We start from the raw sequence: 15,864 nt of genomic DNA, 5'->3' as shown, positions 1-15,864 counted from the left end.
TGAAAGAGATTGGCCTCATGACCCACCCTTTCACGTTTCATCTAGACTACACCAAAATTGACCATTCCACATTCGACACCTACTATTACAAGATAAATATGTGACAGTATTTGAGTGTGACCTTTAATAGATCAATAAAGAATATACTTTTAAATTGCAGCTAGCCTGAAATATGTCATGAGATTCTTTTGTTGTTGTAAAAGCATGTCATTAGGAATAAATTGAAAAATTCAAAAATTAAATAGTTTCAGAATATAAAAAAGAATAGTGCCAAATTAAATGAAGCTTAAAGAGCAACATATTATTATTAATAACTTCCTTTAATCATGAAACGTTCCATTGAATATACTTTTTTGCTAAGCATCTTATATTTACTGTCTTTGGTTAGCCCGTGAAATACACGTTGAACTGCTTACTTTCAGATTTTCAGTTTCCTTATTTCTTCTCAGTAGTGATTTGTGTATCGCTAAATATCGTTAAATTAAGCTACCAACATGGAGTTCTTTACATTTTCATCAAGAGCAGACTGATAGCTATAATGTGATAAGTTACAGGAATATTTTCAAAAAAAAAAAAAAGATGAAAAATAGAGATAAAGGGAGGAGAACAACATATACGAATGTTGTGTTTCTCCGTTATGTTTCATTCATTTGAATATAATGACTCGAAAAGTATGGATTTCTTATATAATTTTATAGAATGGTTTTAAAATGATGGAAGCCGTTGCGCGTGCCTTAGCTCATTTTCTTGCTCGTTAGTTGTGTTTTTTTATTACAGCTAGTGGGCTTGACTTTATAGAAAGGGTCACCATGCCTTCAATCTAGTCATATTTAAGTAGAATCAGCGATCTACTATAAACTATAACAAAAGGAAGATACAAATATAAAAGAGAAAGAATGACATAGAATTAAGATCATTGCTTTTAAAGGAAGATACAAATATAAAAGAGAAAGAATGACATAGAATTAAGATCGTTGCTTTTTCAAGTCTCACTATCGAATTGATCTCGAATTTGAACTATTCCAATAATAGTTGCTACCAAAAGGTACTTTACTTATTGAGTGCATCAAAGCGGGTAAGGTTTTGTTTTTTTTCATTCTTAATTCCTTGGACCTACATTTAGACAAAAAAAACATGTCGTGTGATCTTTGTTTGCTATTGGAAGGACCTAAATTCCGGTCTGTTGCGTAAGTTTTTGGTGAATCAAGAAGTTTACAGCTAGTAGCTCAATTCCAAGATATATATGGGGCTCCAGTGATATCCCACTTAAGAAGCATATGTCCCTCACCCTTATTTCCCCTCCGATTCTTTTTAGTTAGAATTGCCTCATGTTCATGATTCCCAAAAAAATTATTGCAGTTGTTGATGAAACGCATTCCACGTGAAATGCTACGATTATCATTAAGAGTTGTGATGCGATGGATAAGATTCATGTATATTTAACCAAAGGTTTTCGAGCCTTTAGTATGAATTAATTTGTTTTTTATAGGGAGCATTTTTCCTTTTTAATGGGTTTTACATGACACGAAACCAGATTAATCGGAATTTCAATGCGGATACCAAACACCGGATAAAAAGAATTGTCATGACTAAGAGATCACATTCCTATGCAAGTTGCCTTGAAATGTAATGTATGAGGACACTTTAATGTCCCCATTTGCAAGGTAGGCCTCCTGGCTAGGTTTTTCGGGTCCCTCATCCCTCGAACAAAAAGTACTTTACTAAAATAGCATAAGTGTATGAGTATACCTTAGACTCAATATTTATCATGAGTAGTAGGGTATTGAAGGAGAACTTATTATCGGCAACAAAAAAAAAATGAGGTTTCTGTAAGAGGTTTTCCTTAACATCCAGTTGAGTGAAATAAAATAATTAACAATTTAAAATATTTAAAAGACGTAAAAAAAAATTTCGATCAAAGAAAAACTTAGTTGACTATCGAAATCCGAAAGGTGCCACATAAATTGAAATAGAGGAGTAGTAATTTCATAAATAAGGTGGTATTTCGAAAGCCTAATATGAAATACATGGTCATCCTTAGCATGATGGGATTGAGAATACATTTCTTGAAGTTCCAATATGGAAGAGCTTGAGCATAAGCACCATTAATGGGCCGAGCTCGACTGTTAGCTTGGATCAATACACCCACTGGATCATTTGCGGTTTTGTTCCTATTTTGTGCCGGTCTTTAATTTTTGTCCTTCAAATGGACTGATGTTTTATTTTTGGCCTTCAAAATCTAACTTATGCCTAGAGTGATATAAGTTACGTATCATAATATTGGGAAATTTGCAGGATTGTTCTTCGCTGGGGGTGGTCTTTAATTTTTACCCCTCAAAATGGTGGTCTTTAAATTTTTTCCTTCAGGCAGAATTTACATGGCACAGGCAGAATTTCTGCCCATGCAAATTCTGCCTGTGCGGCCCAAATTCTGCCTTGCGATTTATTTTATTTTTACCGAGTTGGGTTTCGAACCCACAACCTTGGCGTGTTAGGCGAGGGATAAAAGTTAAAGACCACCAATTTGAAGGACAAAAATTAAAGACCACCCCAAATGAAGGGCAATCCGCCCAAAAAAAGCATAATATTCACAAGTTATGCCGCTGCCCTTAAAGAGCTTATGTCTCACCTTGGCATAAGTTCGATTTTGAAAGATAAAAATTAAAGACCAGTCCATTTAAGAGAAAACCGTGCAATTACTTGAAAACGTGAGACTCATGGACTGTAAAATGAAGTTTGAACCAGATGGGCTTGTTCAGGCTCGAGAGTCAAATAATGGGCCCAAGAAGCTCAATGGTTCATGTTGGTGGGGGGTGGGGGTGGGGGGGGGGGGCTTTTGTTTCGCTTCTTTGAGGGAAAATTAACTCAATCAGCAGCCCATTTAAACTCAATATAAACATATTTTGTTTTTATCAATCAATTATAACCACCTTCCGCATGATTTTAACTTTTATTAGCCACTCAGATAGTTAGGAGTAAATGTAGGATTTAGATTCTAATCACATTTTTTTAGGGGTTAGGATACGTACAAAATCTAATTATATCATTATCCCTTTAAAAAGGGATACATATATATCTCTTTACGCATATCTCTCCATCTCACATAGTTTTCTTAATCGGTGAAATTTTATTCCAGAGTTTTTTTTATTCGACTTTCTCTGGTCAAGAAGGCTTTTCACAAGAGTACAAAGACATGCGGAGAAACGAGAATAAACCTATCCATTTGGATGCTATGGATGACGATTTCATATAAATCACTTCTTGGTATGAGTGATGTGTAAAATGGATATAAAGACTGAATATATGGTGTACAAATCGCATTTTGGTATAAATGATGTGTAAATTGGATAAAAAGATTGTAATTTTTTTTTAATCATAACAGGTGCTTTCTTGGTATATTTGATGTGTAAAATGGATATGAAGATTGAATATCTGCTGTCTAAATCACTTTTTTGGTATAATTGATGTGTAAAATGTATATAAAGACTGAGTATCTGGTATATAATCACTTTTTAGTTATAATTGATGTAATTTTTATTAACATGAAATTGTAATTTTTATTCAGCTTTGGGAGGATTATTTTAGCGGATAAGTGAAAAATATGTGTTAATACTATATTAGGGCTGTTTTATCTTAAACATGCTTCTAGGGCAACAAAAAATAATCAGCACTAATGGGCTGCTATATACGTTTTTTTCCCCCTTCTTTGAGATCCAAGAAGACTACTCCTCCTAATAAGAGGAAGGAGCAAGGCTAATTAGCATTTAATTGCACGGTTTGTCCCTCAAATGGATTGGTTTTTAATTTTTGCCATTCAAAATCGAACTTATGCCTAGCAATCATAAGTTCTTTAAGAGCCCAATTATAACTTGTAGAATATTATGATGCGAAATATAAGCTTATGCCCCACAAAAAAAATTGTTTGCATTGAGGGATAAAAATTAAAGACCAGCACGAAATAGAGGAGAAAGTGCAAATGACCCACTAATTAGGGTGTTAAATGAGTCGGTTGGGTTGAATTTGGGCGATTAAATTAAGCTTAGTTAATATTCGCCCAAGTGGGATTACACTTGGTATGTTGTATTGTAATATCTGCCCAAAAGTTACTTGGACTAATATTGTTTTGCGCTAAAATGAGCTAAAAAGCAGGTCATGAGTCATGACCCAACCTGCCTGATTCTTACTAAGTTTTAATTTTTTGTTCATTCTTTTATAATTTTTAAAGTACTTCATAATTTTATTTTATTTTATTATGACTATATATAACATATTAAAAAAAAAGTTATAGTTTTAAAAATATCTTGACAATACTCTATTGATTAATTTGGGCTATATCAATCCAATCTGGACTACATATCAACCCAATTTTTAAATGTGCTGAAATGAGTTGTTATAAAATGAGGTGAGTTAAAAATTAGGCAGGTCAATAACCAACTTAGACTTGAACGAGTTGGAAGCATCATATTTTCATAGGCTAATTTTACCACCACAAAAATTAATACTCATGATTAAGGAAAATTTACACAGTACACAAGTTGTAAAGAATTATTTACTGCATTTATCAAAACTTTTTAAAACCTTTTATCGGATACCATAAATTCAAATTTTCATGAACCCCCTTAATTTTGCTTTATAAATCAAACACCTCTCCCAAATATTTGACATACCATGCTAGGTAATGTATATTTTGATATTGGTATCATCAATCTCATTACTATTTTATAGTTCAGCAAATTTAGACCAATTAGATTCTCTTAATATTCGCAACACATAGTTGCCGATTGCAGACAAACGGTATATTCCTACCAATTATGAAAGTATTCCTTAATCAAATATTTGTCTTTTATAACAGATAATCATGCAATATATAAGTAATTTGTTTTTTGACTTTTCATCAATACTGCCCGGTCTAAAGGGTCGTCTATTCCAATGCTGATGCAGGTACAGTATATAACTTTTATATTCCTACCCTTTTTTCCAATCACTAGTTAAGATATAACTTTTAATGATTAAGAAAAGGTACCCTTTATTTATGTAGATAAACAAATCTTAGCTGTTTCCAATATTTCTACTATGCCGTATCTGCATTTTATTAAATTCGCTGATTAGTTGCCAAGACAACTATTAATGCCGACAGAATATCTGAGGAGTTGGCGTGCTACCATATTTTAAATTCCTTTTTTTAGTTCCTTGTTTTAAAAAAATGGGATAGCTAGACTATAGTTTAGTAAAGTCTTCTTGGTCATTAATAAAAGTTCATAGTTACAAAAAAAATTGCTTGCTAAATCTACTTAGTTTGATAGTTAAGAGCTAATAAAAGGTCAAGAGAACCTTACCGTTTGTTATTCAATTCCGACATTGGTTGCCTGTCTGATTTACCAATGAGATAGTTGAGTTAAAGATATAATTAAGTAAACAATGTGTATGTTTCTAATAGTTTAAACTTATAAATAAGACGATCACACTATCATGATATGGATCAAAATGAGACTTGTACACCTTCGTTAATAATTTAAGACCCTCACTCGAGGAGTATGTTGAAAATATTATTCTCTATAACAACTTAAAACTTTCACTTGAAAATATCTAGTGCTTTAATAAATTGAAGCTATAAATATGTTTCTTGCTTGTCACCACCTACTACTTTCTTACTCCATTTAAAGAGTGGCATTGTGGAAAAAAGGAGAAAGCAAGCAAATCTAGTCAACAATATTCGCATATTATTGAATTGAATTCATGGAGTGGGCTTGGGACTATGTCAATATCTTTTGGTGTATTACTACTATACTATTGCCCTTATGCTTTCTCCTACACTCTCACCGGCGAAGATCAAACATCAATCGTCGGTTGTTGCCACCCGGGCCACGAGGGTGGCCCGTGTTTGGCAACATGCTCGAACTTGGCAACGAGCCACACAAGACACTAATGGGTCTAAAACAAAAGTATGGTCCAGTAGTTTGGTTAAAGCTCGGCTCGATTAACACTATGGTTATTCTCTCCGCGGAAGCCGCTGCAGAGTTCTTCAAGAACCATGACGTGGCTTTCGCGGAGAGGTCAGTAACCGAAGTGATGAAATCACACGGTTTTTATAAAGGCTCTGTGGCTTTAGCACCTTATGGTACTTATTGGCGTATCATGAAACGAATCATGACCGTTCAAATGTTAGTAAACAAACGGATCAATGAAACAGTGGATGTTCGTAGGAAATGTATCGATGATTTAATCGAATGGATAAAAAACAGAGAAGTTAACTCCTCTGGAGGAATTCCCGTGGCGAAATTCGTGTTTCTTGCCTCGTTTAACATGTTAGGGAAATTGTTGTTATCGCGCGAATTGGTGGACCCAAAATCCGAGAAGGGGTCAGAGTTTTTCGTGGCAATGGTGGGGTTAATGGAATGTTCTGGACACCAGAACATTGTGGATGTGTTTCCTTGGATGAGATGGATGGATCCTCAAGGTTTGAGGAGGAAGATGGATCGCGGGCTTGGGAAAACGATTGAAATTGTATCGGGTTTTTTGAAGGAGCGGTTCGAAGAAATGGAAAGGACTGGAGAAAAGAAGAAGGATTTCTTGGAAGTTTTGCTGGAATATGAAGGCAAGGGGAAGGATGAACCAGAGAAGATATCAGATCAAGAACTCATCTTGATTATTCTGGTAAGTTTGCATTTTACATAAAACAAACACTGTCATATTTCTTTCTTTCTCAATTTAGGAGATAAACAAATTGAGTGAGGTCTTTATATGATCCTATGGTCGTCTCTGAACTATCAGATTAAGGTAAAGAAAGTTTGAAGATAAGTATTGTACTTAATTAATTTCTCAATCACAATAGTTCGTAGACAAGGGGAGGTAAATCATGTATTTGTATTAGAAAATTTAATAAATATGTATATACATTTAAATTTGAAACGAGTAACTAAGACCAGCTTTGAGTTCGATGACAATTCAGAACACATAAACTTCAAATCATGACTCCATCTCTGCCAGTAAATGCCGACTGGTTTTCCAACCCTCAGTTCAAGCGAATTAGGTTGTAAATGTCTGAAGTGAGTAAATGCTTCTTGATTTCCACTTTATGTTGTGAGGGAGGAGTAACATGCACTTCGATGTTTATAGCTGAAATTGAAGTTATATATACTTTGAGGTAAAGAATTTTTACCGTGCAATTTGGTCTGCTACAACAGATTACTACTCTATTTTTTATAGACAACAATATTAAAATTGCTATGAAAGGTCATTTCTTGTTGCATGTCAACTTAATTATATAAAGAACCTCGATACACTGTCAGTATACATGACTTAAACTCCTATATTAATCGGTGATGCAGGAAATATTTTTAGCTGGTTCAGAGACAACCAGCAGTAGTATAGAATGGGCAATGACTGAACTATTATGCAACCCAGAAGCAATGGACAAGGTTAAAACCGAGCTGTCCGAGGTTATTGGAGATAACAAGAAATTCGAAGAAGCTGGCATCGATAATCTCAAGTATTTGCAAGCTGTTGTAAAAGAAACCTTAAGATTGCACCCTCCTATTCCATTTTTAGTCCCAAGAAAGGCAATTCAAGAAACTGAATTCATGGGGTATCATATCCCCAAAGGCACACAAGTTTTCGTGAACGTTTGGGCAATTGGAAGAGATCCCGAGTGTTGGAAAGACCCTTTCGATTTCAAGCCAGAAAGGTTCTTGGATTCGAAAATTGAATACAGGGGTCAGAATTTTGAGTTTATTCCGTTTGGTGCTGGGAGAAGAATTTGTGCTGGAATTCCACTAGGTCATCGGATGTTGCATCTGGTACTCGGATCATTGTTGCATGAATTTGATTGGGAGATTGATTGTTCTGCCCTTGATGAGGCTTTGGATACACAAGATAGAATGGGTGTGACTGTCAGAAAATTGAAGCCATTGAAAGCAATTCCAAAGAAGAAAAACAGAACTCTATGATTTTAGATTTTAGTAATGAGTAAAGAAAGACTTAGATAATACCAGCCATTTTCTCCCTCTGGTAGGAGTGTTCTACATAACTAATATTGTAGACGGCCTTAAGACGAAGCAATGTGGAAAGTGAGAATTCCCATAGTTGACATCAATGCCCTTAAATGAAGCGACATGGAGTGTAGTAATTCATATAATTGACCTCAACTCACTTGAAATTGAGGCATAATTGTTATTATTTTTCTCCAGGTACGAATTTGTTGTCGGCAAGAATGATTATTATTATTGTTTGTTGTTGGTATTTTACTGTAACACCCCGTACCTTTAACGAAAGTTTTGACCACGATCCTAGACTTAGAAAATCAGATAAAAAATGTGGGAATTGAAAATTTTCTGTTCAGTTGTGATATGGTGGTTTACGCCCATGAACAGTGGTCATATTTCAATTTACGACCATGAACAGTGCCCGTAAACTGAAACCAAGAATTTCTGAACATTCTGGAATTTGACATTTTGAGGTCATATGGTTAAATACGGACCGTATATCACTTTACGGCCCGTATTTCAAAACGTATTTGGAATTTGGGAAAACTTTCTTGATGAAAGTTGTAGAGCTTTGAAATACCTTTCCAACGGTATCTTATGGGGGTCAAACGGACATCTGTGCAAAGAGTTATGGCCATTTTACTGAAGAGACGCAGTGCAGTCCGTATTGCAAAATACGACCCGTAAACTCAAAATACGACCCGTAAACTGAAATACGGCCAGTATTTTGCTGGACGTAAAGTGCAATTTTCCAGAACACTATATATTCGTCCATATCAGTTCAACTCATTATTTTTCACTCCCTCAAACCCTAGAACGACTTCCTACTCTCCTCCAACATCAAGAACACCAAGATAAGTCCATTCTAATTATTCCAACTCAATTCTAACATATATCCTTGTAATCTAAACAAGAAATCATCATTCCTAATCTAGGGTTTTCTGAAAACCCATCTCAAGATTTAAGAATCAAGATTTAGGAAACCTTCTCCAAAATTCAAGTCTTTAATTCAAGTTTTGGAACAATTAAGGTATGTAGAACTTCCATCCACATGAGGGAATCTCTATGTTCTTCCCCATGCTTCGTTTCCTTGATATCCATGAAGTTCAAATCTTAGGGCATTAAACCCAACATATTGGTAGCCCGTATTTAAGTATTTATGTACATGAATTTTGTATCTATATTCGTTGTTGTATTCCTAATCTTCCATTACGGTTATTAGGAACCCTAGCTTAATCCATGAATCATGAATTCTTCCTCATGTGTTCTCATCATGTTCATATGAAACTTTATGATTTTATTTTGCAAGTTACAAGCATGTTTTCAAGTCAATTACAAATATATGATTATGAACTATTGTATTACTCATAAATCAAGAACATGTTTACTAGCTATTTCATGAAATCATGTTTACAAGTTATTTCGTGAAATCATGATTACAAGACAAGTACAAGTTAATTCACGAAAGTCATGAGCTTCTTAGCCAACTATATTATGTTCATGTTTTTGGGAGTTGCACGAATTACCGAGAAGGCTCAGATAGCCTGAAACTATGTAGCCACCATAGGACAAGGATCGCTCCGCCCAGTTAGGACGATACCTTAATTTTACACTGAATGGATCCATCAGGCATGTTACCACCTTATACCCTGGCAAGGTATAGGGGCTCTGCTGGTCCGACGAGGTACCAGACTCCACGTATCCACGTGGTGATATCATGTGTCGGTTTATGAAATGCTCTCCCTACTTATCATGTTTTACTCATGTTATATATATGTGTACTCATGCTCATGCTCATGTTCATGTCCAAATTTTCAGTTTCAGTTCTTATCATGTTATTCCATGTCCCATGTTGTTTCTTTCGGTTACTTTACATACCAGTACATTCAATGTGCTGACGTCCCCTTTTATTGCCCGGGGGCCTGCATTTCACGATGCAAGTACGGATTTACAGGACGACGCTTCTGCTCATTAGGATTTGCACGTACCAGCTTATTGGTGAGCCCCATCTCATTCGGGGTTTAGACATTGTATTTCTTTATTTAGTTTTGCATCTAAAGGTATGCTGGGGGCCTTGTTCCAGTAAGTATGTTTTCCAGTCAGACTCATGATAGAGGTTTCATAGACTAGACAAGTCAGTTATGTCATGTCAGACATTTGGAGTCGTATAGCCAATTTGGCTCACTCATGTTTAAACAAGTATTCTATTAAGTATTATGACTTACCATGTTTTATAAAGGCTCATCATGCATTCACGTTATATTCCGCTTATGTTATGTATCGTGATGATTCAGCAGGCCATGTGGTTCGCTCGGTCACATGCAGTCAGGCACCGAGTGCCGTGTTACGTCCAGGCCATGATTCGGGGCGTGACATTCACCTAGAAAATCACTCAATTGTTGGTATTTCACCTAGAAAGTCACTCAACTTTCTTTACAATAATTGTTTCTTTCTAATTTGTTTTTAATCGCTATATAGTCTTACCTGCTTTGGATTTTACTACTCTACTTCAGACTTTTGTCTTTTTAAAATCTGTCATTTCATTTACCATTGCCATTGCCATTTCATGTACCCACTCCAAACTCTTGGTTTGATCTGAGGTGTCTAGATGAAATTCAGTGGAGTAGGGACTGCGATATCAAATCAGTGTAAATATGAGTGTTTATTTGGTTATTTGGTCAAAGAATATTAAACGAATTGAGATTATTAACATTTGTTAGGATATATCCATAACGAACATTAAGGAACTGTAACTTCAAGCAAACAAAATTCTAAACTATTAAATCAATGACTTTCTAAGAATTCATAGGATTTCTGTCCTTGTAATTTTTAGTACTTTATTATTCTTATTTATATATCTGTTCAGTCAACTTATTCATTATGGATTACCATCAGAATAATTTTTTTTCCAAATCAAGTTCCTGTTTGAATAAGCTAATATAGATATTTGATAAAAAAAAATTGAATTACTGACCATAATACGTAATAAACTAAATATGACCCAATCAAGATTGTATACATCACTTAATTAAGAGTGTTCATACTATAATAATTTTATTTGGTAATGTAATTAAACCCAGTTTTGGAACGTCCATAAAATGTAATCACTACAGATTACATATTGAATTGAACTGCATTATATATGCACATCTTGCTAAATGTGATAATACTCACCTAAAAGACATGGATCTGAAACTCATTTCTACCTTTATGTGCTTTGTCCTGTTTCATTCATCAAGAACATTTGGTTATGACCATTTCACTAAGCAAAGCGATTTAGAAACTTATATAGTACGTCTTGAGTTTCCTAATGATCAAGTTTTCTCTAATTCGAATGATTTACATCTCTGGCATCAATCATTCTTGCCTACAACAAATTCGAATCATTCATCGCGCATTTTATATTCTTATCACCATGTGTTTAACGGTTTTGCTGCTATGTTGTCATCAGACGAAGTGAAAGAAATGGAAAAGAAGTCCGGTTTTGTGTCTGCACGTCCCCAACGGGTATTTCAAATGCACACCACACACACTCCAAGTTTCCTTGGCTTGCACCAGACTGTTGGCCTTTGGAATTCATCACATTCAGGTAAAGGTGTGATTATTGGTGTATTAGATTCTGGAATTGCTCCCCAACATCCTTCATTTAATGATAGTGGAATGCCTTCTCCACCTGATAAATGGAAAGGCAAATGTGAATTCAATGTTACAACTTATTGTAACAAGAAGCTTATCGGAGCAAGAAATTTTGCGCAACCGGATATGCTTCCTTCAGACGAAGATGGACATGGGACTCATACTTCTAGCACGGCGGCGGGGAACTTTGTGGATGGTGCCAATTTTTTTGGTCAGGCTAATGGCACTGCTGTTGGCGTTGCGCCTCGGGCCCATGTGGCCATGTACAAAGTCTGTTATGTAGATTGTCTAGAATACAATATCTTAGCTGGTCTTGATGCTGCAATTGAAGATGGTGTGGATGTGATTTCCATTTCACTTGGATCAACAGAATCTGAGCCTTTATATGATGATAATATAGCAATTGGCGCATATAGCGCAATGGCAAAGGGTATTTTTGTAAGTTGCTCGGGCGGAAATAGTGGACCGGAAAAAGGTAGTGTGATAAATGGAGCCCCGTGGATTCTCACCGTTGGTGCTAGCACAGCGGATAGAAAGATAAGCGCGGTGGCAGTTTTGGGTAACGGAGCAAAGTATGAGGGCGAATCAGCCTTCCAACCAAGGAATTTTTCACGAAAATTGTTACCACTCGTGAATGGTGATTCTTGTGAATTGTTGAATACAAGTTATGTAAAGGGTAAAATAGTGTTGTGTGATACAAGCGGTTTCTCGTCTAAAACAGAAAAAGGAGGAGTAGTGAAAAATGCGGGTGGTGCTGCCATGATCCTCATGAACCTAAAAGATCGTGGCTATACAACATTTTCAGATCACGATGTCCTTCCCGCGACACATGTTAGTTACAGCGATGGACAAAAGATCATAAACTATATGAAATCAACATCAACACCAGTTGCAACTATATCGTTCAAGGGAACGAGAATTGGAGATAAGCACGCGCCAACGGTTGCTTACTTTTCTTCTAGGGGACCATCTATGATAACCCCGAGCATACTAAAGCCCGACATTATTGGGCCCGGAGTTAATATCCTTGCAGCGTGGCCAACCTCTGTAGGGCTCGCGACAACATCTACATATTCATCTTCATCGACGTTTAACATTATTTCTGGCACGTCAATGTCTTGCCCTCACCTTGCAGGAGTTGCAGCATTGCTAAAAAGCGCACATCCAGATTGGTCTCCAGCTGCAATTAAATCCGCAATCATGACCACAGCTGACCTCGTCAACCATGGAAAACATCCAATTCAGGACGAAAGACTCGAACCTGCTGATCTACATACAATCGGATCAGGACACGTGAATCCATCAAGAGCAAATGATCCAGGACTCATTTACGATATCCAGCCCAAAGATTACATCCCGTACTTATGTGGCTTGAACTATACGGATGATCAAGTCAGCGCCATTGTGAAAAAGAACGTACATTGTACGTCAACCACACCTCAATCGGAATTGAACTACCCTTCATTTTCTATTCCTAAGGAATCGAGTGCTCAAACGTATACGAGGACTGTGACTAACGTTGGTGAAGCAATTTCAACTTACACAGTTAAAGTGTTTGGACTCGAAGGTGTCGAGGTGACTGTTAATCCTAAAATCTTGAAGTTTACAGCGTTGAATCAGAAGGCGTCATATAATGTAACAGTTAAGTCGTTATATCTTACAGGCCATTCCCAAGGATACATAATTTGGTCTTCTGCTAGGCATTCCGTTAGAAGTCCAATAGAAGCAAGCACATTATGGTGATTTAATTGATCGGATTTGTTATAAGAGATGACTTTTTCATTATAATTTAGACAAATTCCAATGTGTTTTTATGTGATTCTTTTGGAAAGGGGGAGGGGTTTGTTATGTGAAAAAAAATTGTCCTTAAAAATGGAAAAGAAATAATGGAGAAGTAACAATTAATTAAAGAATCATCATTTTTTCTCTTTAGCTACTCGTTAATTAGTATTCAAGTAAAGGAATTCAAATTACGTTTAAACTATATATACTGTCAGTGTAAAGAATTTATCCGTTAAACTGAAATGATATATGAGGTATCGTTACGCTCGTATGGGGCAACATGTTTTTGCTCTTAATTTTTTCCTAAAAAAATAGTTATTCTAAAGTAAGTATGATTATTAACTTCTTTCAATTTGCACATTTTATTTTCTCTGTTTTTTTAGCTCATACATTCTTTTCCTCAGACAAACACATTAGTTACTGTCTTTTATCTGAAGTATAGAGTAGACACCTGAAAATGGACCCTAGAATTAATTCCTTAATTAAAAAGTGTTTTGGTTAATTAATTTTAAAGGAATTAAAAAGTGTTTTTGTCTCTAATTAATTTTTGAACCCATTTCAAAAATTTAATGTTGAGAGTGGGATTTGAACTCACGCCCTTTCGGACCAGAACCTTAATCTGGCGCCTTAGACCAACTCGGCCATCTCAACAACCTATTCAGCGATTTATATGTACATTATATCGATTTTACTAAACTTTTTTTAGATCTAAAATAGTCTGAGCCAAGGAGAAGTGACGAAAAGTAAAGAAAATTGAAAAGTAATCAAAATACTTGACAAGAGATAAATACAAAATAAAAAGAACAAAATAAGCAGCTTGGAACCTCCTAATATGGTGCCTATATGGGTTGGGGGAGCAATTCATTAGCAAAAGAGTACAAGTGAAAGTATTTTGAGAATTACGCAAAGCTTTAGACAAAAGAAGAAAAATGTGATGCTGGCTATGGGGTTCGAACCCATGCGCACTTATGTGCAGAAGATCTTAAGTCTTCCTGTCACGCCCCGAACCATGGCCTGAGCGTAACACGGCACTCGGTGCCTTGCTGCATGTAACCGAGCGAACCACATGGCTTGCTGAATTATCATGAGGCATAACATGAGCGGAATACAACGTGAATGCATGATGAGCCTTTATAAAATGCAATAAGTCATAATGCTTAATCAAAATACTTGTTTAAACATAAGTACGGAAATAACATGAATGAGCCAAAATGGCTATACGACTCCGAAAGTGTGACATGACATAACTGACTTGTCCAGTCTATGAAACCCCTAACATAAGTCTGAACATGGAAAACATACTCGCTGGGACAAGGCCCCTAGCATACCTTAGATGCATAGTTAATCATAAAACAAAGAGTTGACTAAACCCCGAATTAGATGGGGCTCACCCATAAGCTGATATGAATGCTGTCCTACTGAGCAGATGTATCGTCCTGTAAATCAGTACCTGCATCGTGAAATGCAGGCTCCCGGGAAATAAAAGGGAACGTCAGCACATTGAATGTACTGGTATGTAAAGCAACTGAATGAAATAACATGGGACATGAAATAACATGATAAGAACTGAAACTGAAAACCTGGACATGAACATGAGCATGAGCATAAGACATATATATATATATATATATAACATAAGTAAAACATGATAAGTAGGGAGAGCATTTCATAAACCGACATGTGATATCACCACGTGGGTACGTGGAGTCTGGTACCTCGCCGGACCAGCAGAGCCCCCATACCTTGCCAGGGTATAAGGTGGTAACGTGCCTGATGGATCCATTCAGTGTAAATGAAGGAATCGTCCTAACTGGGCGGAGCGATCCTTGTCCAACGGTGGCTACGTAGTTTCAGGCTATCTGAGCCTTCTCGATAACTTGTGCAACTCCCAAAAACATGAACATGATATAATTGGCTAAGAAGCCCATGATCTTCGTGAATTAACGTGTACTTGATTTGTAATCATGATTTCACGAAATAACTTGTAAACACGGTTTCATGAAATAGCTTGTATTTAGCATGTATGTATCTTGCATCATAGCATGAAAGTAATTATATAATATAGTTGCATGAAAACTTGTAGACGTGTAGGATATTCATGAAATAATCATTCTTAGTTAAAAGCATGCATGCAAGAACCCATGGAATACAAGATATGGGTTTTCATGGACTACGGACTGATTCTCAATAATCATATGGAGTTATTAAGAACACAATGATAGAATAATAGCAATTCATACATAATATAATCATGGACATGGACCTAGGGTTGTCATGAACATGGTATAGAAAACCTTAGTTTTCGTAGAGAATCATAATTTATGGATTATGAGGCGTGGGGAAGAACAATGATGTTCCCACACGTAGATAGTAACTCTACATACTTGGTAATGCTCCAAAACTTGAATTAAAGAGTTGAACTTTGAAGAAGATTTCCAAAATCTTGAATCTTGAACCTTGAGAT

General features: G+C 36.0%; 2 protein-coding genes and 1 non-coding gene across 3 annotated transcripts; 2 read left to right on the top strand and 1 right to left on the bottom strand.

Annotated features, from left to right (window-relative positions):
• Positions 1 to 5,675: 5,675 nt before the first annotated feature.
• On the top strand, positions 5,676 to 8,227 carry LOC132605368 (cytochrome P450 76A1-like). Its single transcript, XM_060318538.1, has 2 exons — positions 5,676 to 6,654; positions 7,329 to 8,227. The coding sequence occupies exons 1-2, from the start codon at positions 5,737 to 5,739 to the stop codon at positions 7,944 to 7,946; spliced, it is 1,536 nt and encodes a 511-aa protein (XP_060174521.1). The 5' UTR covers positions 5,676 to 5,736; the 3' UTR covers positions 7,947 to 8,227.
• Positions 8,228 to 11,162: 2,935 nt separating this feature from the next.
• On the top strand, positions 11,163 to 13,408 carry LOC132605366 (subtilisin-like protease). The gene has a single exon (XM_060318537.1). It carries the CDS (start codon positions 11,166 to 11,168, stop codon positions 13,359 to 13,361), a length of 2,196 nt encoding a protein of 731 aa, XP_060174520.1. The 5' UTR covers positions 11,163 to 11,165; the 3' UTR covers positions 13,362 to 13,408.
• Positions 13,409 to 13,970: 562 nt separating this feature from the next.
• Positions 13,971 to 14,051, bottom strand: TRNAL-AAG (transfer RNA leucine (anticodon AAG)). The gene has a single exon. It is a non-coding gene; the product is annotated as a tRNA-Leu (tRNA).
• Positions 14,052 to 15,864: the final 1,813 nt, after the last annotated feature.

This window comes from Lycium barbarum, chromosome 8 (genome assembly GCF_019175385.1).
Source record: "Lycium barbarum isolate Lr01 chromosome 8, ASM1917538v2, whole genome shotgun sequence".
In the NCBI taxonomy this organism is placed as follows: Eukaryota; Viridiplantae; Streptophyta; class Magnoliopsida; order Solanales; family Solanaceae; genus Lycium; species Lycium barbarum.
The sequence above is the reverse complement of the archived record's forward strand: the minus strand, read 5'-3'. Positions and strand labels throughout refer to the sequence as shown.